The sequence below is a fragment of the Temnothorax longispinosus genome, chromosome 2, assembly GCF_030848805.1.
Source record: "Temnothorax longispinosus isolate EJ_2023e chromosome 2, Tlon_JGU_v1, whole genome shotgun sequence".
Taxonomy (NCBI): domain Eukaryota; kingdom Metazoa; phylum Arthropoda; class Insecta; order Hymenoptera; family Formicidae; genus Temnothorax; species Temnothorax longispinosus.
In genome coordinates this window covers 9965470-9993292 of record NC_092359.1, presented here as the reverse complement: position 1 = coordinate 9993292, position 27823 = coordinate 9965470, and the positions used below count along the sequence as shown (strand labels likewise).

Here is a 27823-nt window from a genome sequence, read left to right as displayed (position 1 = left end):
GAACTTTTTTTGACGGATTAGAAATACATATTTTTGAACGTTTAAATGCCAGAAATTGGCTTGAAGTCTTTGAAAATTGTATTTATTTTTATCGTTTTAAATACACTTGTAGTATTGGATTTATTTATGAATTTTATCACGTTTGCTCTCACACGCAACTTGCGGTTTGGGATGTAAATCTCATGAATAATCATTTATGCAACGTTTTAAAATCTAACCCTTTGCTGTTTCGCTCACAGGGCCCTATTGTGTTTAATTGAATGCGCTTGTTGTCGATATTAAAGACCTGTTATCGCGCGTGGAATCGATAATGCAATTTTGACGGAAGGGTCCCAATGAAAATTAGGGATGCAGCCGGTGAAATACTGAACGAAACGAAAATCGATACAGCATATCCAGCTTCCTCTCTGTCCCTGTCTCACGGCTCCGGCTCCTTCCTCTCTCCTTGTCGCGGCGAAAATCCGGCATCACTGGAATATCGAATTGTAAAACGAGGAACTGTACTGGTTTGAACTTGTCCACCCGAACCGTGCGGTTGAGCTAAACTAAAGTGTTTTACTGAAATAGCGTGCGAGAAATGTTTCAGGAAAACTGTTTTAAAACTTTTAACAATGTTTAATTCGGTAAATGGATTTATATATAGTTAAATGATTAAATTATAAATTACTTTTTAAATGCTATATTTGTTTCTGTATAAAAAATTTAAGAAGAGAGTACAAAAAATTGTGCTACTTATTGTTTTTTTAATGACAACATTTTATTATTATTTAACGCGTTAAAAGCTGTTTTTTACATACCAATACGGAAAAAAGAAAATTGTCAAATTAACACTTATACACTTGTATATACGCAATAATCTGTAATCTTCTTAAGAATTTCAAACAAAAATCGTTTGGCTTCTTCGACACAAATGGCAATTTTATTGAAATACCCACTTAAGTGTATATAAAAATAATTACTATAAGAAAAAGTAGTGAGAGATCGTGTGATTGATAACATTTTTTCTCTTTCAACACATGTTTTGTGCGTTACGTAACAGTAGGTTTAATAAGGTAGATAAAATATTAACATAGTCAAGCGTTGCAAAATGATTGAAGTTTGTGTTAGGAAGCACGTCTGCACCACATGACAACGGACATATAATAAACGAAACTAGTGAACATACGACATATGACAGATAAAGACTGACTACATTATAGCCGTTATTATTTTTTCATACATCGTGGTCACGTTCTCCATGTCTTTCTGTAGGTTAATCGAGTCATTGTGGTTTTTAATGAAAAACATTTCAGCGATTTCTCTCTTTTTGGTGTGTTTTTCTTTATGTAAGATCTTCGGTTTATACCAATTAAAAATAATAAAATTTGTGGTCGAAACGTCGTGTGAGTACTTATTTCAATAAAATTGCCAGTGGTGTCGAAGAAGCCAAACAATTTTTGTAACTTATTCACTGGTGAAGTAAAGCTTCTATTTCTGTTTTAAGAATTTTTTTTATTTTAACTTTCTTTTCTTGAACTGTATAAATGACTTCATTCAAGCAAGTTTTCTTCATTTAACGCAATGTAATCTCATTTCAAGGTAGCTACGTTGAAACTAAAGATATTTTCAAATCACGAATATTCTTTTTTTCTGTGAAACGTCAGGAAAGTCTTAAATGTTTTAAAAGAGGACTGTTGACCATCGTGCAAAATACTATTAGTATTATAATCTAAAAAAATAAAATCCTATTTAAATACAGTGTTTTTGCATTAAAATATTTGCTATAGCAATGGATGTAATTTATAATGTTATTATAATATTATGTACTTGATATTTGATGTAAATTCTATAATTGTATTTCTATAATTGTATTTCTTGCGATTCGAAATTCTTCTATCAATCAGATGTCATGCAGGATAAATATGTAGGTATATCATGATGTCAAATATACCGAAAAAGTTTCAGCAACTGGTTTTGAAAGAACGATCTCGAAAGAACTATATTATACCGATGAAAATTGCATATTTACCATGCGTCGCGTGTAAACGAATCAAATGTTTATCCTCTGATACATGCTGATACAAATAGCTTTTACTGTCCAATAACATCGGTTAAATCAATTTTTAATACTTTTTTCTCTCGGTAATGCCTAATTTCGCAGGATATCTCACAAAACTCACATTCAGGGTTTATTTACATTACAACAAAAACGTTTTCATTATAATGAAATTGAATCTTTTATGCGTTTTAACGCTGTCTCAAACGTTTCGAAGTTTTGACATTGTGGGTGGCCGCTGTATTCGCATTACGTGTCACATCAATGATTTGGGCCATGCAGGCCGATGCGAGCCGACAGTCTGACAGGTGACGGTTTGGCATTTTGTCCCTTCTGATATTTCCTTGTTTAGCTAGAAGGAATATATTTTCCGCTTAGAAGATATATCGTTATTATTTTAAAGCTCCATCCCCAGTTTTGTTCATTATGCAAAAAAGTGCCGAAAAATACGTTATTGTTGTTATTAAGTAACAGCATTATTAAGTACGAGAGAGATGTGTATACTATGAACTCTAAAATTAGATCCACATATTTTATATGCACACGACATCCTATAAAGGAAGAGGCTTCTTTTAAAGGATTTAATTGTGTAAGCATCAGTGCTTTTAACGTTATTAAAAACTGATGCTTCGTATCGATCGATAAACCTCATAGGAGCTGCACGCAAGATGACGGACGTGTAGTTTTTTGTTTTATTTTTTGCGCTGCGTGATACGTAGATGATTACAGCAACGATATTGATGGATTACGCGGAAAGTTTATTTTACGGTACGGGAATTAGAAAATACCTGAAATATATTCCTAGCCATGAAAATACTGATATGGGTTTGTATAATGTAAATGAAACAATGCGTCCAGTTACAGCAAAAAATATCTACACCAGATTATTATTTAGATTGTCTTTAAAAACGCATTTGATTGTTATGAAATCTGGCAGATAAAAGCGATATTTTTAACGTCGACGGGTCGCGATGGGAATTTTACAATTTAAAAAACGTTTGTATTTAATCGTTATTGTTGCCGTTTAGCTCAACGTACCACCGTTCAGCAAAACTACAGGGAAATAAAACGTTCGATCGCTTGGTCGACAGAGCCCCAGAGCAGCCAAAAAATTTTATGTTGCGTAAATAATAGGCGTTTCATTAATCTGGACTACGTGCGAGCTTTTTGCGCGAGAGCTGCTCCGGTTTAACGGGCGACGACGGAGCTAAAATACGCGAGCGGGTTTCTCGAGAGAACTATAGGGATCGACAGAACTATCTCACTGATGGTGCTTTGTTCGATCCGGCTAGACACACGAGCATAAAGTGACCGTGTCCGGCAAAAGACGAAAAAAAGGAAGCTATCAAAAGCTTCGTTGCGCGACGCAAAGTGTGAGAGAACCTGTGCGATGGATCGAAAGGAGTCTCAGCCTGATACGTCAGCCACGTCGTCTATGTACACCGGCACCCTGCAGCTTCGCTTTAACGTAAGTGAGTAAAAAGGAGCAAAGCAGGTAGCTCTTTGAGACTAGCGAGAAGCTCTACGCAGGTAACATTCGTGGGGAACATACTTTCAATACTTGAAATTGACCACATTTCGACTGCACTCGATGCGGAGTTTTCGTTCGCTTGAGATACTTTTTTTTAGATACTTAATACTTATATCTCTCACGTCAGCGTCTCTGTAAGAAAAAGTAAATGTGTGTCGCATGGCACTTTAATCTTTTGTATATATACTTTGAGATACCGACCATATTTACATTTTAATTATAAAAACTGGCGGCGATTAGTTATATTATAATAAGGTATTTTTATTTTCTCGGTTTATCATTTATCGCTTAAACGTTAAATGTTCGTTTATTTTAGTTTAATATTTAATAATTTAGATTATTTATACTAGTTATTATTATTTATAGTTTATTTGGCTTTTAATTTACGTATAAAATTGTTGTATTGTGCACTGTGTACAGATTTCTTTTTGTTTAAAATCGCATCCGCATAACTGTTAGTCTGTATATTGTGTCAATTTCGGTTGGCAACTATATCCGGATTGTTACCCTCAGTAAAGAAACGACGCGCAAAAGATATCGTTATCGGTCGAATAACACAGCTGAGGGAAGAAGATACGTCGCCTTTGCCGTCGGTACATTCTTTCAAGAAATATTCGAAGGGTTCGTGTCGTTCAATAATTTTATATTCCTCTGCTTTGTTCACGACGACGCCGTAATGGTATCGTTTGAGGCACACGCTTGAATTTTCTTTATCACCACACGGAGACGCTTGCGCTTTGAGCGAGAGAACAATTTGCGGATCTTCGCAGAAATATTTTATACTAAAACCGTCGACGACGAGGTAACGTCACGGATAAACATGCGGAGGAAATGAAGGTGCAGTGAAATTTTTCGTTGGTCGCTCGTAAGTCAGCTCGGTGAGATATCCTCTATTGTGCAATCATTTCTCTTTTCCCGGCTTTTCCATCTTCTGTTTCCGTTAGCGTACTTTTATTTTCTTCAGAAAAGTAACGGTTTCTGCCATGGCGCCATCCGATATCTTGCCCTTTCTTGTTCGCATTATATAACGCTACCCGACTTTTTTGCGTTTACTCGTGTTTTTTGCAGTCGCGATTTTTCAGTCTCCTGAAGCATACAGATCTTGCTTTTAGGGTCTTTGATAATTACGCTGAAAACAATGGAAAAATATGATTGAAGATTATATCACGATTCCATCGCGTTGAAAAAGAGACATATTTAATTCGGTGAAAAGAAATTATGAGAAAGAGTAACGTTGACATATTTTCTGTACCTTTGTAGATGCTGCATCAAATAACGTATGAATTGATCGAGTAAATTCCGCATCTTACTGTGGTCGCTGTGGTTGCACTCTGGATAATGAACGACATTACCGAGTAAGATGCATCGCGTCGCTTATGAGGGAATATTTCATAGTTGGAGAAGTTATCCTACCAACTACCGCCGACGACTCTAACTAGCCATATATCCTCAAGTCGAAAACTGAGATGCATTTCTCATAAATTAAATGGTTATTTTTTTATGATGTTTTACCATTTTTACAATATTTTTAATCGATCAGCATATAAATAAACATCATGCACGTTTGATTGTTCAGTGAAAATTTGCGTGCGTGAAAAGAGAGACTGTATACTTTTCCATTATTGAGAGTCTTGTAAAGTTTATTTGTGGCGTGATACAATGTCTATGTTATGTTTTACGTAAATTTTATTGCGGACTTGTTGCCGCCGACAGCCGCATAATTCACTCGCAATACGAGTAATGAACATAATTTTGTCGGAATTTTTAGTCGTTGTGATAGCGATTTGGAGACATTTACGGACATTATTGGAACATTTGGGGACGCAAAGTTTTACATCGAATTTTCTATTTACTCCCGGTAAATTGCTTCTCCGCGAGAACGTTTCGACAGATTGCGCTAAATGAGACGTCAAAAGTTTTGTTCGTGTCCAATTTTCTTAGACGAGCCGTTTACTCGTGGTTTGATCGTGGTGAACGGGGCTCACTCCTTCGAGAAATACGTCTTTCTTATCTATGTATACGAGAAGCGTATATTTATGCGAGGTATTTTACAGGCCATTATTCTTCTAAGCTCCAAGCTTTAATAATAGCCACTAATTTTTTAGGATATTTTGTAATTTGTAATATGCAAAAGCAAAAATGGCATACCTATACCATCATGATATAATGAAGACAACAAGGAAAAAGATTATAATGCCAAAGAAGATTATAAAGCAAAAATGAAAAATAAATGTGCTGATATGTCTCCTCCATATCTAAAAAAGAGATGTAAAGTCGATGCTCGAATCTATCGAAGTTTATTGTTGCCGCTTTTCCGCGATGCCGATTGGTACTCTCGCTGCTCTTACTTCATTTGCAGCTGCTGTCATCGTATATTTTGACCGTTGTGTATATGAAGGAGTTAATAGTGTAATAGTAATAGCATAATGTTAAAGCTAAATAGCGCGCGCGAAGCGCGCGTCTATGGTGTCTAGTGTTATAAGAAATAGATTGGTGTCTTATTTCCGCCATTTGTAACATAAAATAGTATATAACATATAATAGCATTATGATAGTAATGTTATTAAAGAATTAAAATGTGGAATATGTTAACAAATTTGATATAATATTATAATATTTATAATGCATTAACATGTCCATATATATTTATTAATTTATATGCCATTTCTTCTCTCTCCTTTTTCGATATTAATTGTTATTATTCGATATTATTTCGATATTATTTTTATCTCATCTTGCATTTTTTGTATATTTTTAGAATGTTATTTTTTTTACTACGTAACTTTTGCGTTATGCTTTTTACTCATTGACGAATTCTAACGTGCTCGAGCAAGTTATCTGCGTGCGTATTACTAAAGCTCCATTATGCTTTGAGAAATATGTAGTTCTCTGTATTTAAAATGTTTCTAGTACATTAAATTAATGTACTTGTATTTCATGTTTTGTAATTACGCAAGACTCATTCACGTACGTGCTTTATTTCGTGAATTGTATTTGTCGAGTTAAACTCGCATTTCATATTGTTCACGAGCTTTCTGACAGGTTATATCGAAGTCATTCCGCGAAGATTAAAACTTAATTGCCGGTATATGAAGTTTAACATGCCCGATGGGAGATGAAGGAAAGTGTCGTTAAAGGGAAATTAGCAGAGTTGTCTAACGTCGCTTAATTCGATGGTAGTTAATATATAGCAATAAATTCATTGCGAATTTGGCAGAATGTCGAGGACAAATTATTTTATTAGACTTTGTAGAGATATCATAAAAGCACACAAATATAATGAGTTTTCTTACGATATATTTCAAGAATTATATTTTCCATTATTTTTAAAAGTAAATTTAAGATTTTTGTATAAAAAATTAATTATTGAAAGTGGATAAGGAAAAATTAAATAATAACATAAAATAATATTCGTTTGATTATTATTTAAATATTTTATTCTTGAATGATATTATTACTAGATGATTAAATCTTCAATTTAAAGATGTGCATGTATCCATCAGCGATCTTACGGTGATGTCTTGCTCTTATGGTGAAACAAATACAGTATAAATTATAATTTATCCGTATCAGAAACAATAATGCTTGTCTACCACATGCAGCTTTCATGTCGGTCTTCTATCAGAATTGCCACGAATTTGTACGTTAATATATGCAGATGAGGATCAACAGCTTACACTATTAAGAAGCAATAACACAGCTTAGTACGTTATTCAGTACTTCGCATGCTGAGACGTACCGTTATATCATGGTACGTTACGATTTAATATAATCAACTTGTTAAATTTAATTTTACCGCAAGATTTTGAGATTGATGCGAGCCTACGAATGATTTCTTGCGTTTGGAGAAAGCGCGAAAAGTTTTAGGGCTTATACTTCTGGCTTTATTCTTTCCAAGGCAAACGATAACGTTCACAATGGTCGGGATACCGGATATCCGATGAAATTCTCGCGGCTTCTGTTTCATCGAATTCAATCCTACGGGATTTCCATTGGTTACTACTGGGGAATGGAAATGTGTCAGGCCATTGGCTCCTGCTATTTGAATGGATTCGAGTGGAGTGCTCGGTTAACGTGCCCTATCTATGTCCTACGGTCACCCTTCGATCTGACTGGCATTCTCTTTCATTCTTTGACTATATATATAAATGCGAAGAAAAATGATATAAATGATTGAGCGTAGAATATAAGAGGAAGCCAAACAGAAAGCTCCATTTACAAGTTATCGCGTAAGATATGAGTTTTCTCGTTCATAGATTTATTTGATCTGTTGCCGTATTTGTACGTAACATTTTGTCATTATACAAATACTTCAAGAAAACCTTATGATTCTAAACTTTGAAGTTTTTCAATGCTTTACGAAGGTATACAGAGAAACTGTATGCATACCCTATCGACCCTATCTCCTATTAACGTGACTGGAACTTTTTGGAAAGCGAGTGTATATTCAGCTTTTCGAGCGGTTGGTGACACGGAAGTAACGCACGATCGATTATGTCAGAGGGATGTAAATAACTCCACTTTACATAGGAAGCGGAAGTAAAAGTACCGCTAAGTGGATTAACGATTCTCTTTACTATGTTATCGAATATTAATTCGGCATTTGAATATAGATGACGTTACGTCCGTTATAGTCCCGTGATGATTATCATTATTACAACATTTTGTATTTTCTGTTAATTGCATTTGCCAAAATAAGAAAGGACCTAACCGTCTCTTAAAATAAAATAATAAATGAAAAATAACAATCCGTAACATTCTCTCATCTGTTAAAAGATGGTATTTATTTGCACGTTGGAAAAGATTTATATTTAATACCAAAGTTAGACGTATGATTATAATGTTAACGGACAAAGTGAATTAGTCAGATTAACAAGGTAATCTCGCAGTTTTCCGGGAACCAACTAATTTGTACATTTACACACACAAAGTGCGGTTATATTATATATTATATGTATATGCGCGCGACAGATCCGAGAAGATCCCTAGGCTTTAGTAAAATTAAATAAATCTACCAGGAATGAGATAAAACCTTCAGGAATTCTTAGCCTATACTCGGTACATTAATTGTCGATTAAAGATGCGTTTCTTAATGTTATGAATGAAAGAATTGATTATTAAATTTATACATATAGGTACATATAAGTAGAAGTATGTATTAATATTCTACGAAATTCTTTGTTCGTCGAGACTTAGTTTTTTAGGGGAGGCGATTTTAGAAAGGAAACGTAACAATGATCGGATTTAGTAAACGTTTCATGCTTGGCGAATATCACGAAAATTAATTCTATCGGCAATCAAGTGCGAGAATCGGATTAAGACTTGAAGCACTTGTGCGGGAAGACAGTCATTCGGTATCCTTTTATCCAGAGTAACGCGGATTAGTGAGACTTAACAATTATCGTAATCTTCTTACGAAACCGACAGAGTCCGTAAACATTTTCTCGTCTTGATATTATCGTGTTTTATTAGATATAGAGAAATTCTGAAGATTTTTAATTAAAAGATTTAATAAAACTTTTGATAAGTAATTTGTTCAAACACATTGATTAATTTTGAATACTTTATGTACATTGCAGGATTCTAGTTTTATATGTTTTATGCTCCATTATAAGATTAATAATTTTGCACAGTTTTGCTACAATGTACTTTCAAGTATCTCCTCAATGACTAACGTCTAATTTTAAGACAAGATTACGTGTTAATTAGCCTTGCAGGTTAATGATCTATATATCTATTCTAAAAGGTCGTGTAGTGGTTGCTACAACGAACCGCTCGAGAGAATAGAGTTCGGTACGTCGAAAGCCTACAAGCGATCGATAGGTTCGTGCGGCAAAAGGTAGCTACATCAGTAGCACGGCAAAAACAGGTGATCGACCTGAATGTTTCGTGGAATATATTACGTGAAGATATTACCTCTCTTTAAGAGCTTACTCTTTCGATTTCCGTTACCGCGCAACAGAAAGAGCTGCAGATGATACTTGATAGAATTTTTTATATATTGGTATTTTATAGGAATATAGAATTGTCGTAAAAAATTAAGATTTTCCTTGAAGAATTTATAAGAATTTATAAACGTTTTCTGTTGCATTAAAGTTTTAGTCTTTCGTTAGCTAATATTTTCTCAGGTAAACGTTTCCAAAAATTCTTGTGTCGCGTTTATCGTGTAAAAATTGCACTGTGCGTTGGTGCATGTGCATGGATCGCGCAATATACGTAAATTGATTACGCTCTAACTCGCCTCAACGTATCGTGAACCGGGAAATTGACTCGATTTGCAGGAAATACGAAGTTTGAGTGAAAAGTATCTGAACGCCCGGTATCTCTTGCGCGTGCTTTCGACCGACACGTTGAACTTTTGGACGAAGAATGTGCGTGTGTCCGAGCGATCTGACTTCCAGCCATTAGGTTGCAATTTGCAGCAGTTTCGACGCTGCCATCGATTACGGGCTATGCGCTGCGTCACCGTTGCATGCGGCGAGCGCTCGCCTGATGCAAGTGCCACGGTTTCGCATTAGTTGCTGTATCTTACCACGGCGGTTATTAACCGAACTAGAAACTTCGTGATAACAACCATACCGTTTTGATTTATATTGCAGAACGTCTTACGGGAGCTGGAGCAAAAGAAACCGCAATTGGACGAGCTGGTTCACACGGCCGAGAACTTACGCGCCGACACGAATCGACAGCAGTTGCATGGCAAGGGTAAGTATTTTATGATTGTGTATTTCTTAGGATCGCATAACAATTGCAACGACACGTAAAGTCTACGTCGTTATGTGTCTAACGACGAACACAGCGACAATCTCATGATATAATGATTTTCTAATATATTTAACGCGTAAAAATATTTTTTAAGGGTACATTAGTATATTTTAATCTTAAAATTATTTTGTAATGTCTTATAGATTTGAGAAATTTTTATTTGCTTTAACGTATTGTTTTTTTTTTAATTTGCTTTAATGTATCGTTTAATTATAAATTTTTATTTTCTTTAACCGTAAAGATACATATGCTACCTTTAGACACATTCAACGTTTTTATCTTCTTCGATTATAACTCACTGTAGAATCGCGTATCATACTTTGATTATTAAAATATGAATTGGCAGCAAAACTATCGAGTTAAATAAGCTGCTTTCTTGGAGACAAATTTACAGCGAATTTTTTAAATTTATTATTAATGAAACGTTTATTATACGAAAGAATACAACGAGGATTGTAAACATTTATGTAGCATCTAGGTATGCGCATGTATTAGTTTGTTAAAATGGGATCTTGTAACTTTCATTCGAGAAGATTTTAAGTGAATGAATTTCAATTATTATGCGAGTATTAGTTTAAAAATGTATTTAATATTATTTTTTAAAATATTGTTTCTTTAATTTGAGCATTATTTTCAATTTTTAAAGGAGTAATTTGATTCGTCATAAATCCGATTAAGCGCAGATTTTTCGAAATAAATAATGAAAGTATTTTCACGAGAAGTGTTCGATAAGTGCATTGTGATCTAATGGATTTAATGAGTTTCTGTCATCATAATTGATACTGGAGAAGCAATCCCGTCTGCGTGGCACTTTCCGCAGTCGGGCGAAGTTTAGAAGTTTAATTATCGGCTTTGATTGCTCATCCAAAGACTGCAATAAATTGCAGTATCTGCCGATCGATGTATGAATTTGGTCCGCAAATCGTTTTGAAATTAATTGTCATACACCGATTTATCATCGAGCTCCGCATACCAGCACAATTCACGACGGCATTAACACGATTTTAACTGCAAACTTTTCATAATTCGCAATGTTATTTAATTGTATATTGATCTTTTGATATTCAAAACTTTACTACCGAGTTATATATACTATGCAGATATATTTTAACATGAAATATATACAACGAGATTTAATTGTATATCGGAGTCATTAAAATTACATTGATAATTTACAATACTCGTACGTTTTTGAACAAAAAATTAATTAATTTAAAACTTCTGCTATTACAAATTCTTAAACTCTGCGTGAATAGATGCAATTTGAAGTCGAAGAAGAATATTATTTGAAAGGCGGTTAATTATTATTTTAAACCTCCCGAAATGTTCTCTCTCCATTGGGTATTGTTCGTTCTACATTAGCATTTCAGCGTTTGCCAGACGCATCTTATTCTACTACGGCGCATATAACTGGTGATTTGCTTTCTGCATTTGTCTTTTATGAAGATGAAGAATTTAGGAGTATCTTTTCGCATTATGTTTTATAGTACATGCGTTGAATTATTAATTTTAAAAAAGTATCTAAGTATATCAGTTTGGAATCAAATTCACAATAAACTACAAACTGTAAAATGTAATTTCTTTAATTTACAAAAAATTATTATTATTTATTATTATTATATTATTTTAATATTATTTTAAAGTTACTTGATTATATTAAGATTTTTTTTAAGAATAGAGTAGAATAATTGAGTAAAAAAGGTATTATTAGTTGAGAAGAAACTAATGCTCTAAACCTGCAAGTATTAATAAATCATATCGATCTCAGTTAAGCTTTTTAGTGGACGAGGCTTATCACGCTGCTAATCGTTCGTTAGCGGCCGGTTCTACTTGCGACTTAGAGAGTAAATTTTTTCCTTTGACCATAGATTACCGTGATTAACGTGTCTACCTTTTAGACTTGAAATGGCTTAACACGCGACATTGATCCTTTCTATAGCGTAACATGTGCATTTTAATCGATTTTTAAAGTTAAGTATACGGCTTGTTTAATTTGGTTACATAAATATGTAACTAAATATCATCTACATCTTTTTATACTGCCTGTACTTTAAATAAGATAAGCAAGTAATTAAAAATGTAGGTATAAGGTGTAACTGAATACAACAAATTATCATTAAGAATTATTTAGAAGCAAACTTGGATTTTACACATTTTGTATGTGTTCTGTTGTATTTTGTACATAACTTTTTGTGAGATGAGAGAAAACAGGAAAAAAAAACAGTCGCGAACAGTCGGTGTATCGGAGGGTTTATCGTGCTTTCGTGGACATTCACGAATATTTTTTACAACAAGCAGATTATCAAGACCGTCTATACCGTAGAGTGTATTGCCATTGCCTGCCGGACTTTAATTACGAGCACGAAACATACGGAACACGCTACCATCCGCACATTTTACCTGCATAGATTAGATTGCCATGCTCATCCCCGACTATATGCTGGTAGAGCTGCTTTAAGTGGCGTTAACTCACACCATCTTGGAATTGCCTGGCGAAGTTGTCGAGTCGGTATTCTCTCAGCTCCTACGGCGTTTTAGTCCTTCTAATTAGTGTAGATTTATGCACTTCGGAATGCATATGCGACGCATCACGGTATTGTATCGCGAGTCCGTTTGCTGAGTTCTCAAAAACTGTATTTCACGCGGCATTTATATATACTTGGCAAATTATCCAATTGAGCTCTTAATATCCATTCGCCTTTAATGGCGATGTGTACATTTTTATATAAGCACAGTACGCAACACGTCTCGATATGTACTTTGTATGTATTTTAATTTGTTATCTTACATAGCTCTAAGATAACTGTTTATAAATTGCTGATCTCTCCTAAACTTGCAATAGTTCAACAGCGTAATCTCCGACGCATACGTTTGCATATTTCATTCAGTGCTTAGCTCGTAAATCTAGAATATCGTGCAGACATAATACATCTCGCCCACATAATGAGTTAACTGCTGCAGGGTCCAGAATATCGCTACCGGTTATCTATGGGTCGGTGTAGCGCGTGGCTCTTACAATTTGCCCCAAATAAGCTCAGCAATTTATCTTTGCGCTCCTGGAATCGATCTGTCTCATTGCCAGTGTATATTCGTATTCAATGATCCTCGGTGGTAAATGACACCGATACTGGCTCGCGACGTTTAGCACTGTAATCAAATATATTTTATGAAAGTCTTCGATTTTTGCGAGGTCGGGCAAATTTATTTAAAGACACGCGTTTCGAGAGCGGGGACCGTAACTTTCGCTCGAGGAGATTTTAGAGGGTGGATTTGGATAGTTATACGGTAGGTATACGAGCATTCGAGCGGATATTTTCTACGAAAGACCGACTTATCGATTTTCTTTCAATCGGTTCCATACCAGCTGTCCGCCTCCCACACACATCGCCTCCATTCTTTGAAAGCTATATACCCAGGTAGATCCTACTAGCACGCATAGTTGTCACATCGATTCCTTCCCGTTGAATTCCGTATTCACTACCAGCGTTTCCATGACTTCTCTGACGAACGAGTAGAGAGAACGAAATGGAGGAAAATGTCCCGAGATAAGCTTGCTGCCTGTTTCTATCTCCGCGGCTAAGACCTGCCGCGCCGGCTTTACCGGGAGGAGATGCGTTTTGCCTCTTCGCGTTGCCTCCGCGCGCAGTCTCGCTTTATCAGTGTTGTGCGAAATTAAAATCGATCAATTAGTCCGGTATTACGACCCCGTTATTGCATTCTGTCCGCGACGCGACGTTGAGAAATTTCTTATCCTCTTGAAATTGGAACACTTCCCAACTAAAATTTACGTTATCGTTAATCAGAATTTATTGTCGCGTTATTATCTTGTTTTATCCACTGTACTAAAATGTGATATATGTATATGTTTGCATAATGCGACTGTGCACTTAGAAAAAAAAAAGAGTGCCGTTTCTTTAACAAATATTTGACACTGTTCAGCCAGTTTACGAAGTCTTCTCTCAAAGATTTAGTGCAACAGGTTCATGCATACATTTAAATGTTTACGTAGATATCTTGTTTTCATGTAAAAATGTCGATCTGTATGCAATCATTTTTCTAAAGAGATATGTATTCTATCGTATACTTCTCTAATTCGCGCGCTATGATAACGCGCTTAATAATAATTATTTTAATATCTCGAATGTTTGACGTCTCTTACAGAAACTAAATCGAGCGCGTTATACTTTAAAGACCCAGTTTGGATGTCGCGAGCATTGTTGTGTATAAATCGATATTACAATATTCGGGTTGTAGATGCGTATGCATCGACCATGGCAATATGGTGGTGCGTGAGATAGTCCTAGTTGATCCGTATGTCAGGAACGTATGCGAGAGGCACTTCAAAGCGGACAATGTTCGCGTGTATGCGACGCAATACCTATTATGGTTTAATGCGAGCAAGTTGAAGGGATAAACTGTGTCTGTAATGGGTCTTAGTCTTGTTGCGTGACACAGTTGCGATACGGTGCGTCCCTATGGATTATATACCCCGATATGTGCAATGATACGAAAACGATAAATACGAAAACCCAACCATTTTTCCAAAGCATTTTTTTTCAGTCACATTTTATTTTTCTTCTTTGAAGTTCTTTTCCAGAGTCCGTTTCCCGGAGATTTTTGATGGTAACTTGACGCGAAATCGCTATCCCTTGTGGCATTTGCAATTTCGCATTTGCTTTTACGTTCCGTCATCACGTTTCATCCGGCTCGCGTAACACGAAATAAAACTGTTATTTCACGTACTGGAATTTCGTTTGCTACTTTTATCGTAAAAATGTACTTTCGAAAATACAACGCGCCCCATTGTATGACGGACGATTGTTAAACTAATAAATCCAGGTTCTGGGATTACACTATAAATATTCGATGTAACTGGCACGTTTGTCGTATAAATATTTCCGATGTGATTTTCGGCTGTATTCTGACAATTCATATCTTACCGTATGGTACCGATGAAATCGACTTAAATATTTATTACACGATTGATGAATCTTAGCGTTTCTCATTAAAAATAATTTTTTGACGGTTAAAAATAATTTATTGAAAGTAATTTTCTCAAGAAACATTTTCAAAGTAGAATAATCTGTTGTGAGTGAGAGTTCACAGAACCTGATATTTTTGGCGAATATCACTTCATAACAGAATCGATGAGGTAGCATATTCCTTCAGAGTAATCTACTTGTTTCGGGCCAGCGGTTATTCAATTTTAACGCGTTTGTGCAACAAAAAGGGCTTAGCAAAAGGATAAATATGTGTTTCCTCGGGTTTGCCTTTCCTTTAAAAGGAGCTTTATTAACATGATGGGGTAAACGTAGAGTAACAAAATTTAATTAGGCTCTGAATGCATTTAATTGAATTCATATTTTGCGTCCGCAGATTTAATGAATTAAGTATCTTGCACATTTGACAAATATAATACATTTATCCTTTGATTTATACAAAATATTTTAATGGACGGATGCGTGAACGTGTCATAAATTACAGAAAATAGCAAGTTAAAAACTCTGTTAGATATGTAAATATTTATCGAGGATTTTTACACGTGTGCGCGATTTTTGTATAAAAATGACATCGCGTAAATTATATTCTGTAGAATGTGCCAGAGAACAATTTTAAACATGTGTTAAAGACAAATAAATGTTTCGTAAGATAGCCTTAACGATAATAATTTTCACGTGGAGCGGCAACATCTTTGGTTTCATGAGGAACAGCAACGTAATTTCTGTCTTGGCGCGTGTTACGTTCTCCTACACTCTACGTTCTTATCGCCACTTCAAAGAGTGGGCACGTTTGCCGTATTTCGACTAGTAGAGTGTGTTGAGAGAAAACGATTGTACCAGAAAGCGTTACTAGCGTAATATACAGGGTGTTCTACATTCCTGACATTTCCTGTTATCATACATATTATTTAACTAATTTAGAGAATCGACCTAAAAAAATATTGAAACGCTATAATAGCTCTTCTAAATTAATTACTGAAGGCGCAGAAGTTTTCAGGAATTAAATTTTAGATTGGCAAGTATGTACTTATTATTTATTCGAAGTTAAAAGGTATTCTTTATTTTTATTACTTTGTTTGGAGTTTAATTAATTGTTAAATATCTGAAAAAAGTTCTTCTAAGTTGTTCGTTTTTGAATATTTTTCATTATCAATACATGTACTTGAAAAATATTTATGTAATAAAATAATTACTACGATGAAATAAATACAATTTTATAAGAACGTTGTTGTAAAATTTAAGGAAAATAAAATTTTACGGCAATTATTTTTTATAACATTATTTTGATTTCTACGTGAATTACTATTGCGAATAAATTCTGTCAGAAAGAGGCGCGTTTTTACACAGCTACGTCTTTTTCTGCATTTAAATAAAAATTGGAAAAAAATATCCGCGGGAGGTAAATCAAAATTAGTCGCATGAACATGCTCGCCTCGACAACACGTGCGCTACGTTTTACAACAACACAATGGTTTATGGTTTTAATTCGCGCATTTATACTGCATCTATTCAAGTCATTACCAGCGACATTCCACATCTCACACTTATGATTTTTTCGGCAAAAATCTTCATGGGTTTAATGTGAATGTGATGGTTCTTTTGTAGTAATTGCTTGATAAGGATCCGAACCAAGGATCGAAACGTCGTAACGTTTGTGTTAACTTTAGATATTAGCCAATTGAGTCGAAATAAAACTTTTTATCATTGTAAATCAAAATAACTGACCCACGAATACTTTCGGGTTAAAATTAATGGCGAATACTCCGAGACACCCTGTAAATACGTATATAAAATGGCCAGCAAATGCTGGACATTTTCGTAAAGCGAGATATACATTGTACACGTCGAGTGGCCGCTCTCGCTTTCTCTCGCTTTACGTCGAGGCATGTTCTAATAAGTCCCAGAGATCCCGGACTTCGCTCTTGCGGTCCGCGCGACTGCGAGGCACTCGTGGTTATCTTTTTCCGTCGCGCTTCGTATCTTCTCTGCAATGGCGCCTTCCAGAAAATCCCGCGACCGACTTTCCCGCGGTAAGACCACAGGGACAAAAGTTTGCCGCTTGTACGCCGCACGCCCGCCGCGCCGCGTCGTGTTGCGTCGCTAGCCGTTGTCGTCGTCGGGGCGGTACGGCGCTGCACAGCACTTCGCAATTACTCTGAATCTATGGCGACTTAGGGGAGTTGTATATCGCCCAAATTGTACGTACTTGGTGTAACGTAGTTGCGAGCCGAACGTCAGGTTACCCTGGGTCTTAGTCGTTTAATTGCGTAATTGCTTGATTATGCCAATTAGTGCGAGGATTGCGCGGTAGAGGACATCTGTACTTATCTTCATGGTATATATCGGCATTTTTCGGCTTTTTTAAGTAAATTGTGTGGTCTTGATTCTTTTTAAAACAATTTCTTGAACAATTAATATATTACGATATAGATAAAATGATATATCACGATATATAAAATAATTATATAAAATAAAATCGTAAATATATTTTTAATTCTTTTTATTAAATTAAATTAATGTAGAATTGAATTATAATTATTTCTCGTTATAGAAAAGTGGTTTTGAGTAAATAATGTTTGAACACCTTGTCTCATATCATACTGATGCAATGTACAATTGCGACGTTTATGCTGAGATTTGTACGTCATGAAGTAATGTTGGAGATTACATTTAACTAATTAAGGACTGCTTATAATGGCAAGTCCAGAAACTTTAGTGCGCAGTTGCGCTCTTTGACGTTCTGGAAATTAAGTTTCTTTGCAATAATTAGTTATTTGCAGGAATATCTCGATATGACTAAATGAAAGGGCTTTGCGAATATAACTAATGGACATAATGTTATTTTTTGCTATATTTGAGATTCATAATCTATCGGGAAAGTGGATAAAATAAATAGGTTTTCTTTCTTAAAGAAGGAAATACGATTTCTCTCTCTCTCTCTCTCTCTCTCTCTCTCTCTCTCTCTCTCTCTCTCTCTCTGAAGCAAAAATATTTATTTCTTTTTAAAAGTGGAGCTATACAATTACAATTTATTATGTATACAGTAACCACTGAAATGGAAGAATGGTATCTCCCGACAGAATGGGAAGAGAAGACGCTCCGGAAAGCGTAATGGAAAACCGTTGATAGAGACATTATGCCACCTCCATTACATGCATTAAAGAATGCGGAAACGATGCTGACAGAATTATTTCCTTCTTTATAAATTTCAAATGTACAATATTTGATATCGATGACGATACTGTTACTTACTCACGTTTTTCATTTAATTTTTGCTCGCGAGCCAGAATAAGTTCTGCATTTTTAATACCGCTAGCTGAGAGAGTTGACTAATGAGAATTTAGTTGATTACGTGATAATAAAATAATAGCAGTAATAACAGAAATTCAGAGATGAAAATTTATGAGTTTTATATTTAAAATGAGGTATTTTAATTAACTGATTATGATAACTGCAAGATTACCAAGCTGCTAAATTGATATAACGTTTCATTAAATAGAACAGAAAGTTTCATTTTTGTGCTTTACGTGTTCTTCTTCACGTCTTTTTTCATTACAAAAGCGATTTCCAACCAGCTGCATTCTCAACACGTCGTAGAGGCATATCCGCGGCAATTTTACGGCCGCGTCGTGCGACCATTTTCATTTTCGGCTCCGAGATTTCCGCGATATTCGTTTTGTTGATGCATAAACCATAAATCGGCGCTGCATCTGACGTTTGCATATCCTCGCACATATTTGCCGTGGAAATAACCCGCAATCATGCGCACTCGCTTTCCGTTATTTTTAGCCGATTCGATAGGCCTTCGATGTCACGTTGCGCCCCGACATTTATTTCGTTGTGCAAGAATCTCGATTTATATACGGCCGAGGAAACATCGCGCGAAATTTTACATTTGCGCGTCGCAATAAGTCTGGCGTCTTCCTGAAACGAAAATGCAAAAAGGAGAACCGGTAAGCTCATTGTGAAATCGCTGAAAAATGCATTTCAAGAAAGCAAGGATTTTCAGCGTCGGTAGAAGTGCCAGGAATTGTCATTCGCTCTTAAAACTTTCAGGTCGTGTTTGCGTTGCGTGAGTCTGCGCCAAATTCCTCGCTCCTCTTTTGTACGAGATCCAAATGCAGTTAAAATTCTTAAAGCTCACTGTACCATTAACCGAGACTTATTTTTGAGGCCAGGAATTAATACTCTTAATTACAATGGAACTCCGTAATGCGCTTCTACAAGTGCGTATTGATTCGCGGATGATTTGTTCTGTATCGCACAACTCTTCGATTCGCGAGTTACCGGAACGAATGCTTCGTGGTTTCAGAGCGTATCAATATTTCACTTGTCACTTTTTCTTCCTCGCTCTTGATTCTTCCCTCTTGACGTTTACGAGATTTTTTCCTAGCATTCCGGAATTGGCACTCATTCTTATTGTTCAAGCCGGTGTACTGGCGGTGTAGCGGTGTTGTTCGTTTTCAGTGGAATTTGCGGAGGAACGTTGCAACTATAAATCGCATCTCTTCTGGAGAAATTTTTAATATTTTACCGTACAGAGAGAGAGGAAAAGAGACATGGGTCTTGGAACACTGAAGCCGTGATTGTTTCAATTCTGATCCGTTTTATCTTCAATCAGCTTTTATTTTATCCTTGCCGATAGCCATTTATTTTCGTGATACAAATCGAATCGGTCAATATCATTGCGTTTTTCTTTATAGTAGGTTAAAAGATTTTCTCATCCATAACTTGCAATGTCTAACAAGGCGCTTCCTAAGATCTTTTTATAAAAGTGATGACGTATAAGAGTGGCAAAAAAATGGATGATAAAGTCTTCGTTAACTGTGAATTCATCAAATTATTCCGTGCTTATGTAATCACCATATTTTGCAAGTCGGTATTCGTGAAATTGTTTTCTCTATATACGTTGCTTTTTCTTAATAACTCTACTACGTAATCCGTTACAATAATCTAATTTTTTCACAATTATACTTTTATATGCATTTTTTACTTGAGACTTTTTAAAGCTTGTTTGACGATTTTTTATTTACATATTGCGCAAAACTTTAACATACATGTGTAGTAACAAAAAAGTATGGCGCCATAATTTTGAGTTTTGCCCTTCTGAATTAGAATCCGAGGATTTTTTTCTGATTCAACAGTTAGTATTACATGTCTAATATTAATTTTTATTATATTAACGTAGTTGTGTTTCAGTTCTTTTATATTTCTGTCATTATTTGTACACCCCATATACAAGGTTATAATGTGAAATTTCTCTCATGATCGGCATAATGATTAATTCTGTTACAATTATATTTACATTAATTCTCTCATGTAATTCTATCGTGTATACATTCTAAAGCTCAATTTTATCTCGATCATTGAATATTTTGTTATATTACGTTATTTGGATAACATAATAAATTTTGCCTCTGATTAAAGAAAAATGATTTTTAATCTGCATCTTAATATAAATTTTTATTATGCAACACGTGCATGGAAAGTGCCCCATTGCGCACGCTACGCGTGCGTGATAGACCACTTTCCAGGCACTTGCCACATAAAATAGGGAGTGTAAGTCGTGTGTAAAGATGAAAATTCCCGGGTGCGGAGTTTACGCACGAGCCGAAGGCGAGTGCGGTAACCGCACCCGGGAATTTTCATCTTACGACACTTGTTACACAAATAACTATTTCATTATCCATATAAAAGATTTGTGTTTGATTCTGTTCATATGAACTAATTATTTGAGACAGATTTTACATTCTACTGGGACACGTTTCCGGCGCAACTTTATTTTCCTTATTAATTCGCGATCCAGCTTTAGAAAACAAATATTAGAGAGTTGATTCATAAATACATTCTGCTATACATAATTACTGAGTCTTTTTCTGAGAAACCAGTGTTACTCGGTATTTAATTATTTTATCTGCTGCAAGAGTAGTTGAGAGTGTAGCATTTATGAAACAGTATACTTAAACTGTTATAATGTTCTCTAAATATAAAAATTCAGTTTGTTAAATAAAATGAAACATTTATGAATCAACCCAATACTTCCCGTGTGGCTTGCGAGTCGCTTAATAGGCATGGATTAAGTCTATCTCCGTTTGGAGACAATACAAACTACAAGAGCTGTCAGAATAGAAGACAGTACTTTTTTGTGGTCACCACCCGACGTATGTAAGACTGCCTGTTTTAGTATTCGAGTCACAAATGCGCACACGTATCGCATCATGCGCCATGTATTATTCACAACGCATTTATGTCGCCAGCCAAATATGAGATTGAATCTACGAAGGTACTAGTGAAGAAATACAACGAACTATAGACTCAATTCAGAAACTTCTCTCTTCGACTTCTATTTCCATCTTACTGTGTTTTTATCTCCTAATCTGTGAGATATTCATGGCACAGAGACGAGTGTCTTGAAGTTACATTGCTATCGCTGAAGTTATAGGCCTTATAATTTTTTACATAATTTTCTGAGATATATTTATATTATTACATAATAATTATATGTTTGTATAATCTTTTACATATAGATGCGTAACATTTGCAAGCCTTGACGTGTCGAGTTTATTTCGAAAAACCGTTTTATTTCGTTAATGTATATGTTTTTGCTTGCGTGATTATTGGATGATTATTCACCTCATATACGTGCGTTTTTATTATTATATATGAATATATTCTATTATTATGTATATATATAGGAATGATTTTTTGTAAGATTGAATATATAATATATTTGATTGTAATATTTGCACTCTTAATTTTTTTTTTGCAGGATGCAACGTATAACTTAACTCTTCATCGGTTGCAACATAAATTATGCATAATTGAATTTGACATTACATAATTGAAATAATTTCGTAGATTTGGACAAATCCGATCGTAAAAAGCAGGACAATTCGCGCGCGCGTAACCGTATCTCTGATTAGTTTATTAGTCGAGGCAAACAATAGCGTCAGCCTCAGAATAAATCGTGACATACGCACATTCGTCAAGTGGAACTGCAGATGAAAATCACGGAAAATTCGATTACGCGCATCACCATGACATGAGTCGCGGGCAGAGACCTCGACGAGAGCATTTTGCACAAATATGAAGCAGAATGCGATGCGCTCGCATTCCGCATTCGCTAAAATTACAATAATACAGACGCATTAACAGCGTTGCACTCGCGCGCATAAGTCTATCGGAATTAATATACCGTTTCGATTTTTAAATATCTCGACACGTAAAAATCATCGTGAATAAAATTCGAAATTAATTTTATTAATATCTTTTATAGGCCATTTTTTTATTCCACGATACGTGTATGAGGATCAATAATTGTCCGCATAAAGCACAGTATAAGATTAATTAACTTTAATTCTCTTTGTATTATGTCCCTTAATAAGATAATGGCTTATTTTAATTTATCTTGTTCTATTATATTGCTTTTATTTTTTCGATAATATTCTTAAATATTATTTAAGTATTCATAAGTTCTGTCAGTAGAAGTCAACACAATCTATCGCATTCCGTCTTCTCTATTGTATTTTTTTTTCAATATTATACTTGTGAAAAAGTTTCGACAGTCTCTCACGTTAGATTAGGGAATATATCCATTCCTAAAATACATTGGAAATTCCAATAACATTAACGATTTTCTTCTGGACAAATAAGCGTCTGGTATGCGCGACGGCGTTTCTATTGAATGCGCCATCGAAAATTCGCTTCTATCAAATTCCTCCCTCGTTCACAAAAGTATTCTACACGTAAGGAAACGGTCGAATAATGCTTTAATGTGAAATTGAATAGTCAATTGAATCTCGCTACACAGATTCCGCATTTAACGGGAACTTTCCTCCGCTTAATTCGGTGTCTGAAAATCAATAAAATAGTATGATATAATCTATCGTGCTCACGAAAGTGACATGAAAACCTGTTGCGGACTAGGTGATTGTACGTCAAAACACTACAGCGTGTCACAGATTTATCTGTACGAGCTTTTTGCTTACAGATTTTTAAGTTGTTTAAAGATGATTTGCAAAAAGATTATTATTTATTGAAATATTCCAATTTTTTGTATAAAATCAATTTTATTTTTATTAATTGTTATATCTTTATTAAAATAATTTAAGTTTGAGTTGGCTGAAAATAAATATGTATTTGCGTTATAGCACCTATTTTAATTTTATACTTATGTTCTTGATACTACTTTTGCGAAATTCTTTACTTTTTCATTTCTTTAAAAAAAGCTGTTAATATTTTAGTTCGTGAAATGAACAAGAAAATTGTGATATAAAAGAAAATTATAAATTTTTTGTATCTTTATTATTTGATCAGAAGTGATAAAAGGAATTGAAAGATCTATTAGTATGTATTAATTAACAGATGACATTTTTATTTTTCTTCTTCTAGTGCCGTGATCGTTTAACGATCGTTGGCAAATATTTTTATTACTATATGAGATATCTACGATATCTTGATATTATTGCTTGCTATGTAATCTCCATCTAATCTCTAGAGAGTTAAGCGGTTTTCGCCGACTTACAAAACTATCAAAACCATAGTCGAATCTGTTGGCGAAGATAACGGTAGATTAGATGCAAGTACAGTGCTTAACTTTTGGCCGTATAACGTTCTTCATCGCCAAGGTACGATCCTCGTTCGTTGAATTTTTATGGTTGTTCGCCATAGCAGCTGTAACGCCCTACGAGGCACGATAGTATTATTACGCCAGGAGCCCTTAAAATATTGCCTGGTCGTATATTTTACGAAAGTGGGCGATTTTGCTCCTCCGAGGCGTGGCGCGACGCCATTCTAGAGACGCGATCGAATTTTACATTCATTCTGTTCTTCTTACATCCGCGATGACGCGATTAAAAAAGAATAAGGACATGTCCAATATATAGGGTAGGGTGATAAAGTATGATCCTGCTGGGCGTAATATATAATTTTCTATAAACTTTTTTTAAACGAATATTATAAATAAGAATTTTATTTGTGCTTAAAAAACTCAACTTTTTACAATAATAAATAAAACTTAATCGATATGTAAATATCATAAGTGAATGAGATGTACCTTTTCCGGTCTGGATCTTTGTAATATTTTTTTATGAGTTTATAATACATTTTTCCAGCAAACTGCACACTGATTATTTGTCGGTCTTGAAACACAGTCTCGTTGGAATAGTTAATTCTCGTGAATTATTGAATCTTAATTCATTATAAATATTTACCATTTCCTACTCCAACCATTTACTTATTCCAATGAGACTGTGTTTCAAGATCGATAAATAATCGGCGCGTAGCTTGCTGAGTGGAAAAACGGATAAAATTACGAAAACAATTATTAGGTTACAAAGATATACAGTCTGATCGAAAAACGTACTGAACTTTATACTTTAACATCCTGAAAAGGATTTTATTGCCTCAGTTTGTTCTGCTATATTACATTAGATATTAGGAATAATTTTTGAAAGCGCAAAAGTTCAAGAATTATGAAAACAAAAGAGACAAGAAACGTCGTGCAATCTTGTTTCAATTGGCCAGTTGGGTCGAAAATAAAACGACTTATTTTGAATTATTTGCTGGCGACGGAAATTGTTTTGTTTATTAAGAATTTTTTTTTTAATAAGAGAAAAATACTTATGTATAATAGCTACACCAATAAAAAGAGTAATTATACAACTATATTTACTATATATAGATACTATATACTTTTTAATTACAATAGTTTTTTAACAAGCTGAATAAGGACCGGTTGTTCCAACCTATTGATTGGATTTAATTTGAAGGAAAAACAAAGACACATATATGATTTAACTATTAGTTTACCAACAGATTGGAACAACCGGCTCTAAGAAGTAAACAACAAGAAAAATAAGTTTTTATATTATAAGATAACATTTTATTATATATATGCTCTGTATACCTAGATTATTAATTATTTTCTGATTCTTCTATTTATAAGGATAGTGTTAACGTGATAATAATTCTACATTTACGATCTATTTGTGAAAGAACATAACGGAATAGTGCTGGCTAGACCATCTCGGAATTGGATTACGATATTGACGAGCACCTTAATAATTTATTTAATCAACGTATACGTTCGAGAGGTGTTAACTTTGTTTGACGTCGTATCGCAGCGACTCGAACACGGATTTTGAGCTCTAATTCTGCTTCGAAATCAAATATCGAACTGAAATCACGTTACGCGGACGAACGGATCCGCAACCCGCAGAACCCCATATCTAGGTACTCCGTCTTTCTCTTCCGCCTCACCTCTCTTCTTTGTCTATTTATCTACCTGTCCATTTATCCGTATCTCTCCCTCCCCCCCCCCCTCGATTACCACCGTCCGGACGCGTCCGTTCGAGCGCGAGTGTGGATACGCGCTTGCACACGTACATCGGTTGCGACGCGCCACCCTTGCGACGCCGACGCCTTCTTCGCGGCGGGCGGCGCTTCTCTTTTACTCACACGAGGACTCAGCCACACTCACACCGTCCAACTTCGGGTTTCTCTCGGCTAATAAACGACCTTGGGGATTTGGTCTGTCTTGGTACCTTCTCGTTCGCGTTGAAGTGAAGTACGCTCCTTTTGTTCCACCGGGTCCGGGTATTACCGAAAGGAATTCCAACGTCGTCCCCTTTTCCCAGTCCTTCACCGAATGTCTGTGGAAGTGACGGAAATCTGCGTGTCGCAGTGCCTCGCTGACGTGCACACGTAGCTAGAGTTGCCGATTGTGTCAGAAAGTGTAACCTGGGCCACGGGGCCGCGGGGCAGCTTCCCCAACGTCCGTAAAAATGGCGGCGCTCCATCTATGTCCATTTGAACGACATTCGCTCGAGATTGCTCTCACCCCGCGTGCGAGTTTTCGTTGCATCAACCATCTCCAGTGCGCCCATTTTTTCCGATAATTTGCACGGCGATATTCAGGCGAGATTGATCGGCCGCATAATTAGAAGTCGCTTTTTATAAGAAGCCTCGTCGTCCCTCGCAGCTTGCACGATCCATCAATTTACACTTTACCTACTCTTCGTGATCTTGTGCTTTCAATGTGTGTTTTAAATTCCCAAAAATATTGGAACACATCTGTCATAGAACGTAATTAATAGAACAGAAGATAGGAGGGTATCAGGTTTTTTTATTTTAATAGTTAAAATGGGAAATGTATCACGGCTAAAATATATTAAGAAAAAAAATATATGTTATTCCAATCCGGACATATTATTGCACATTACATGATTATGCTATTAAAATACCGATGCCACGCAATTCTGCATCAAGATATGTTTATGTATATACTATCACGGTATTATTTCTACTTTATGGTATTTTTATCTGTACCGTTTAATATATTTATGATCTTGCGAAAAATCCTGCTGGCGACTGTATCTCTACGTATATCCCGACCATGGCATCTTCCATTGTTGAAGCATTACTCGATAATGGGATTTAACATCGACTACTAGAATTAACAGACAAATGCGTTTAAACGCAACGAAGTGTACTGAATGGAGTTTTCTGTTCTTTTATTTTTTCGATAATTAGTGAATTAACAAGTATTACAAAATTGTTATCGCAATGACGCAGACGTGCTTAGATCCCTGCAATTCCAATTAATGATCGCGACCATAGCCGCTCGGCGAAGTAACGCAAATTGCGTATGCCGTATACAATTTGTTTCGCTTAATTTGACGAATCGCTCATTATATACCGTCGTTATTATACAAGCATTTTGACAACGCTCAGATTTAAATTATTATCGTCCGGGCACATTGCAATTACAGCGAAGCGAACCAGGCGCGCATCTTTTCGATTAATTTGACGAATCGTCCCTGACGACCGAAGTCGTTATCGCGATGAGATTGTAGTACTTCAATTGCGACGCGACTCGATGAAAACAAAAAGAAGAAAGAAAAAAAATTCGATCGCCGTTGTCCAGCGGGTGTTTGTTGTGTTTCGTCGAAATTTCAAGGATCCTCCTCTATGTACGTCTACGCGATCGAATAAATAAACGAAGTTATCTACTCGTAAATTCGTCGCGATTGCAATACTAGCGTTTCGCTCAGTAAAAACGTTTTTTTTTTGGTCACCGTCTAATTCTATCGCAGGTTAAAATCTATTAGACCGAATTGTGCCGTTCGACAAAGAGGCCGTAGCACGCGAAACGTCGCTGTCCATTTCGTCTAGCTCGATGTTCCCAAATTTTAGTGAATTTTGTCGGTCACCTCTCACGCGTGCACGTGTATTGATATTTTCCGTGCTCCGTCTAGCTCTACGAAGCGTTACAAATTTGGATCGTATAAATATCTCTCGACTCACGTTCGCTGATTTCATCAATTGCAACGTATATATAATTAACGTAATAATTTGGTGAGCAGCATGCGAAAAATTAATGTCTCATTTGCTGTCGCGCGTAGCTATCGCTTCGCGACAAATAGCATGCTTATTATATTGCGATATGAGAGAAAGAGAGAGAAAATTATTAGCGTTTTAATTTATGAGTAA

At 35.5% G+C, this 27823-nt stretch overlaps 1 protein-coding gene across 4 annotated transcripts in view; it reads left to right on the top strand.

Moving 5' to 3' along the window:
- Positions 1-27823, top strand: part of LOC139808211 (dystrophin, isoforms A/C/F/G/H) — a 472682-nt gene that overhangs the window by 127752 nt on the left and 317107 nt on the right. For all 4 annotated transcript variants that reach the window (XM_071769944.1, XM_071769943.1, XM_071769945.1 and 1 more), the window contains exon 37: positions 10166-10271. In XM_071769944.1, the coding sequence (XP_071626045.1) occupies positions 10166-10271 (106 nt within the window). The remainder of the gene's footprint in view (positions 1-10165; positions 10272-27823) is intronic.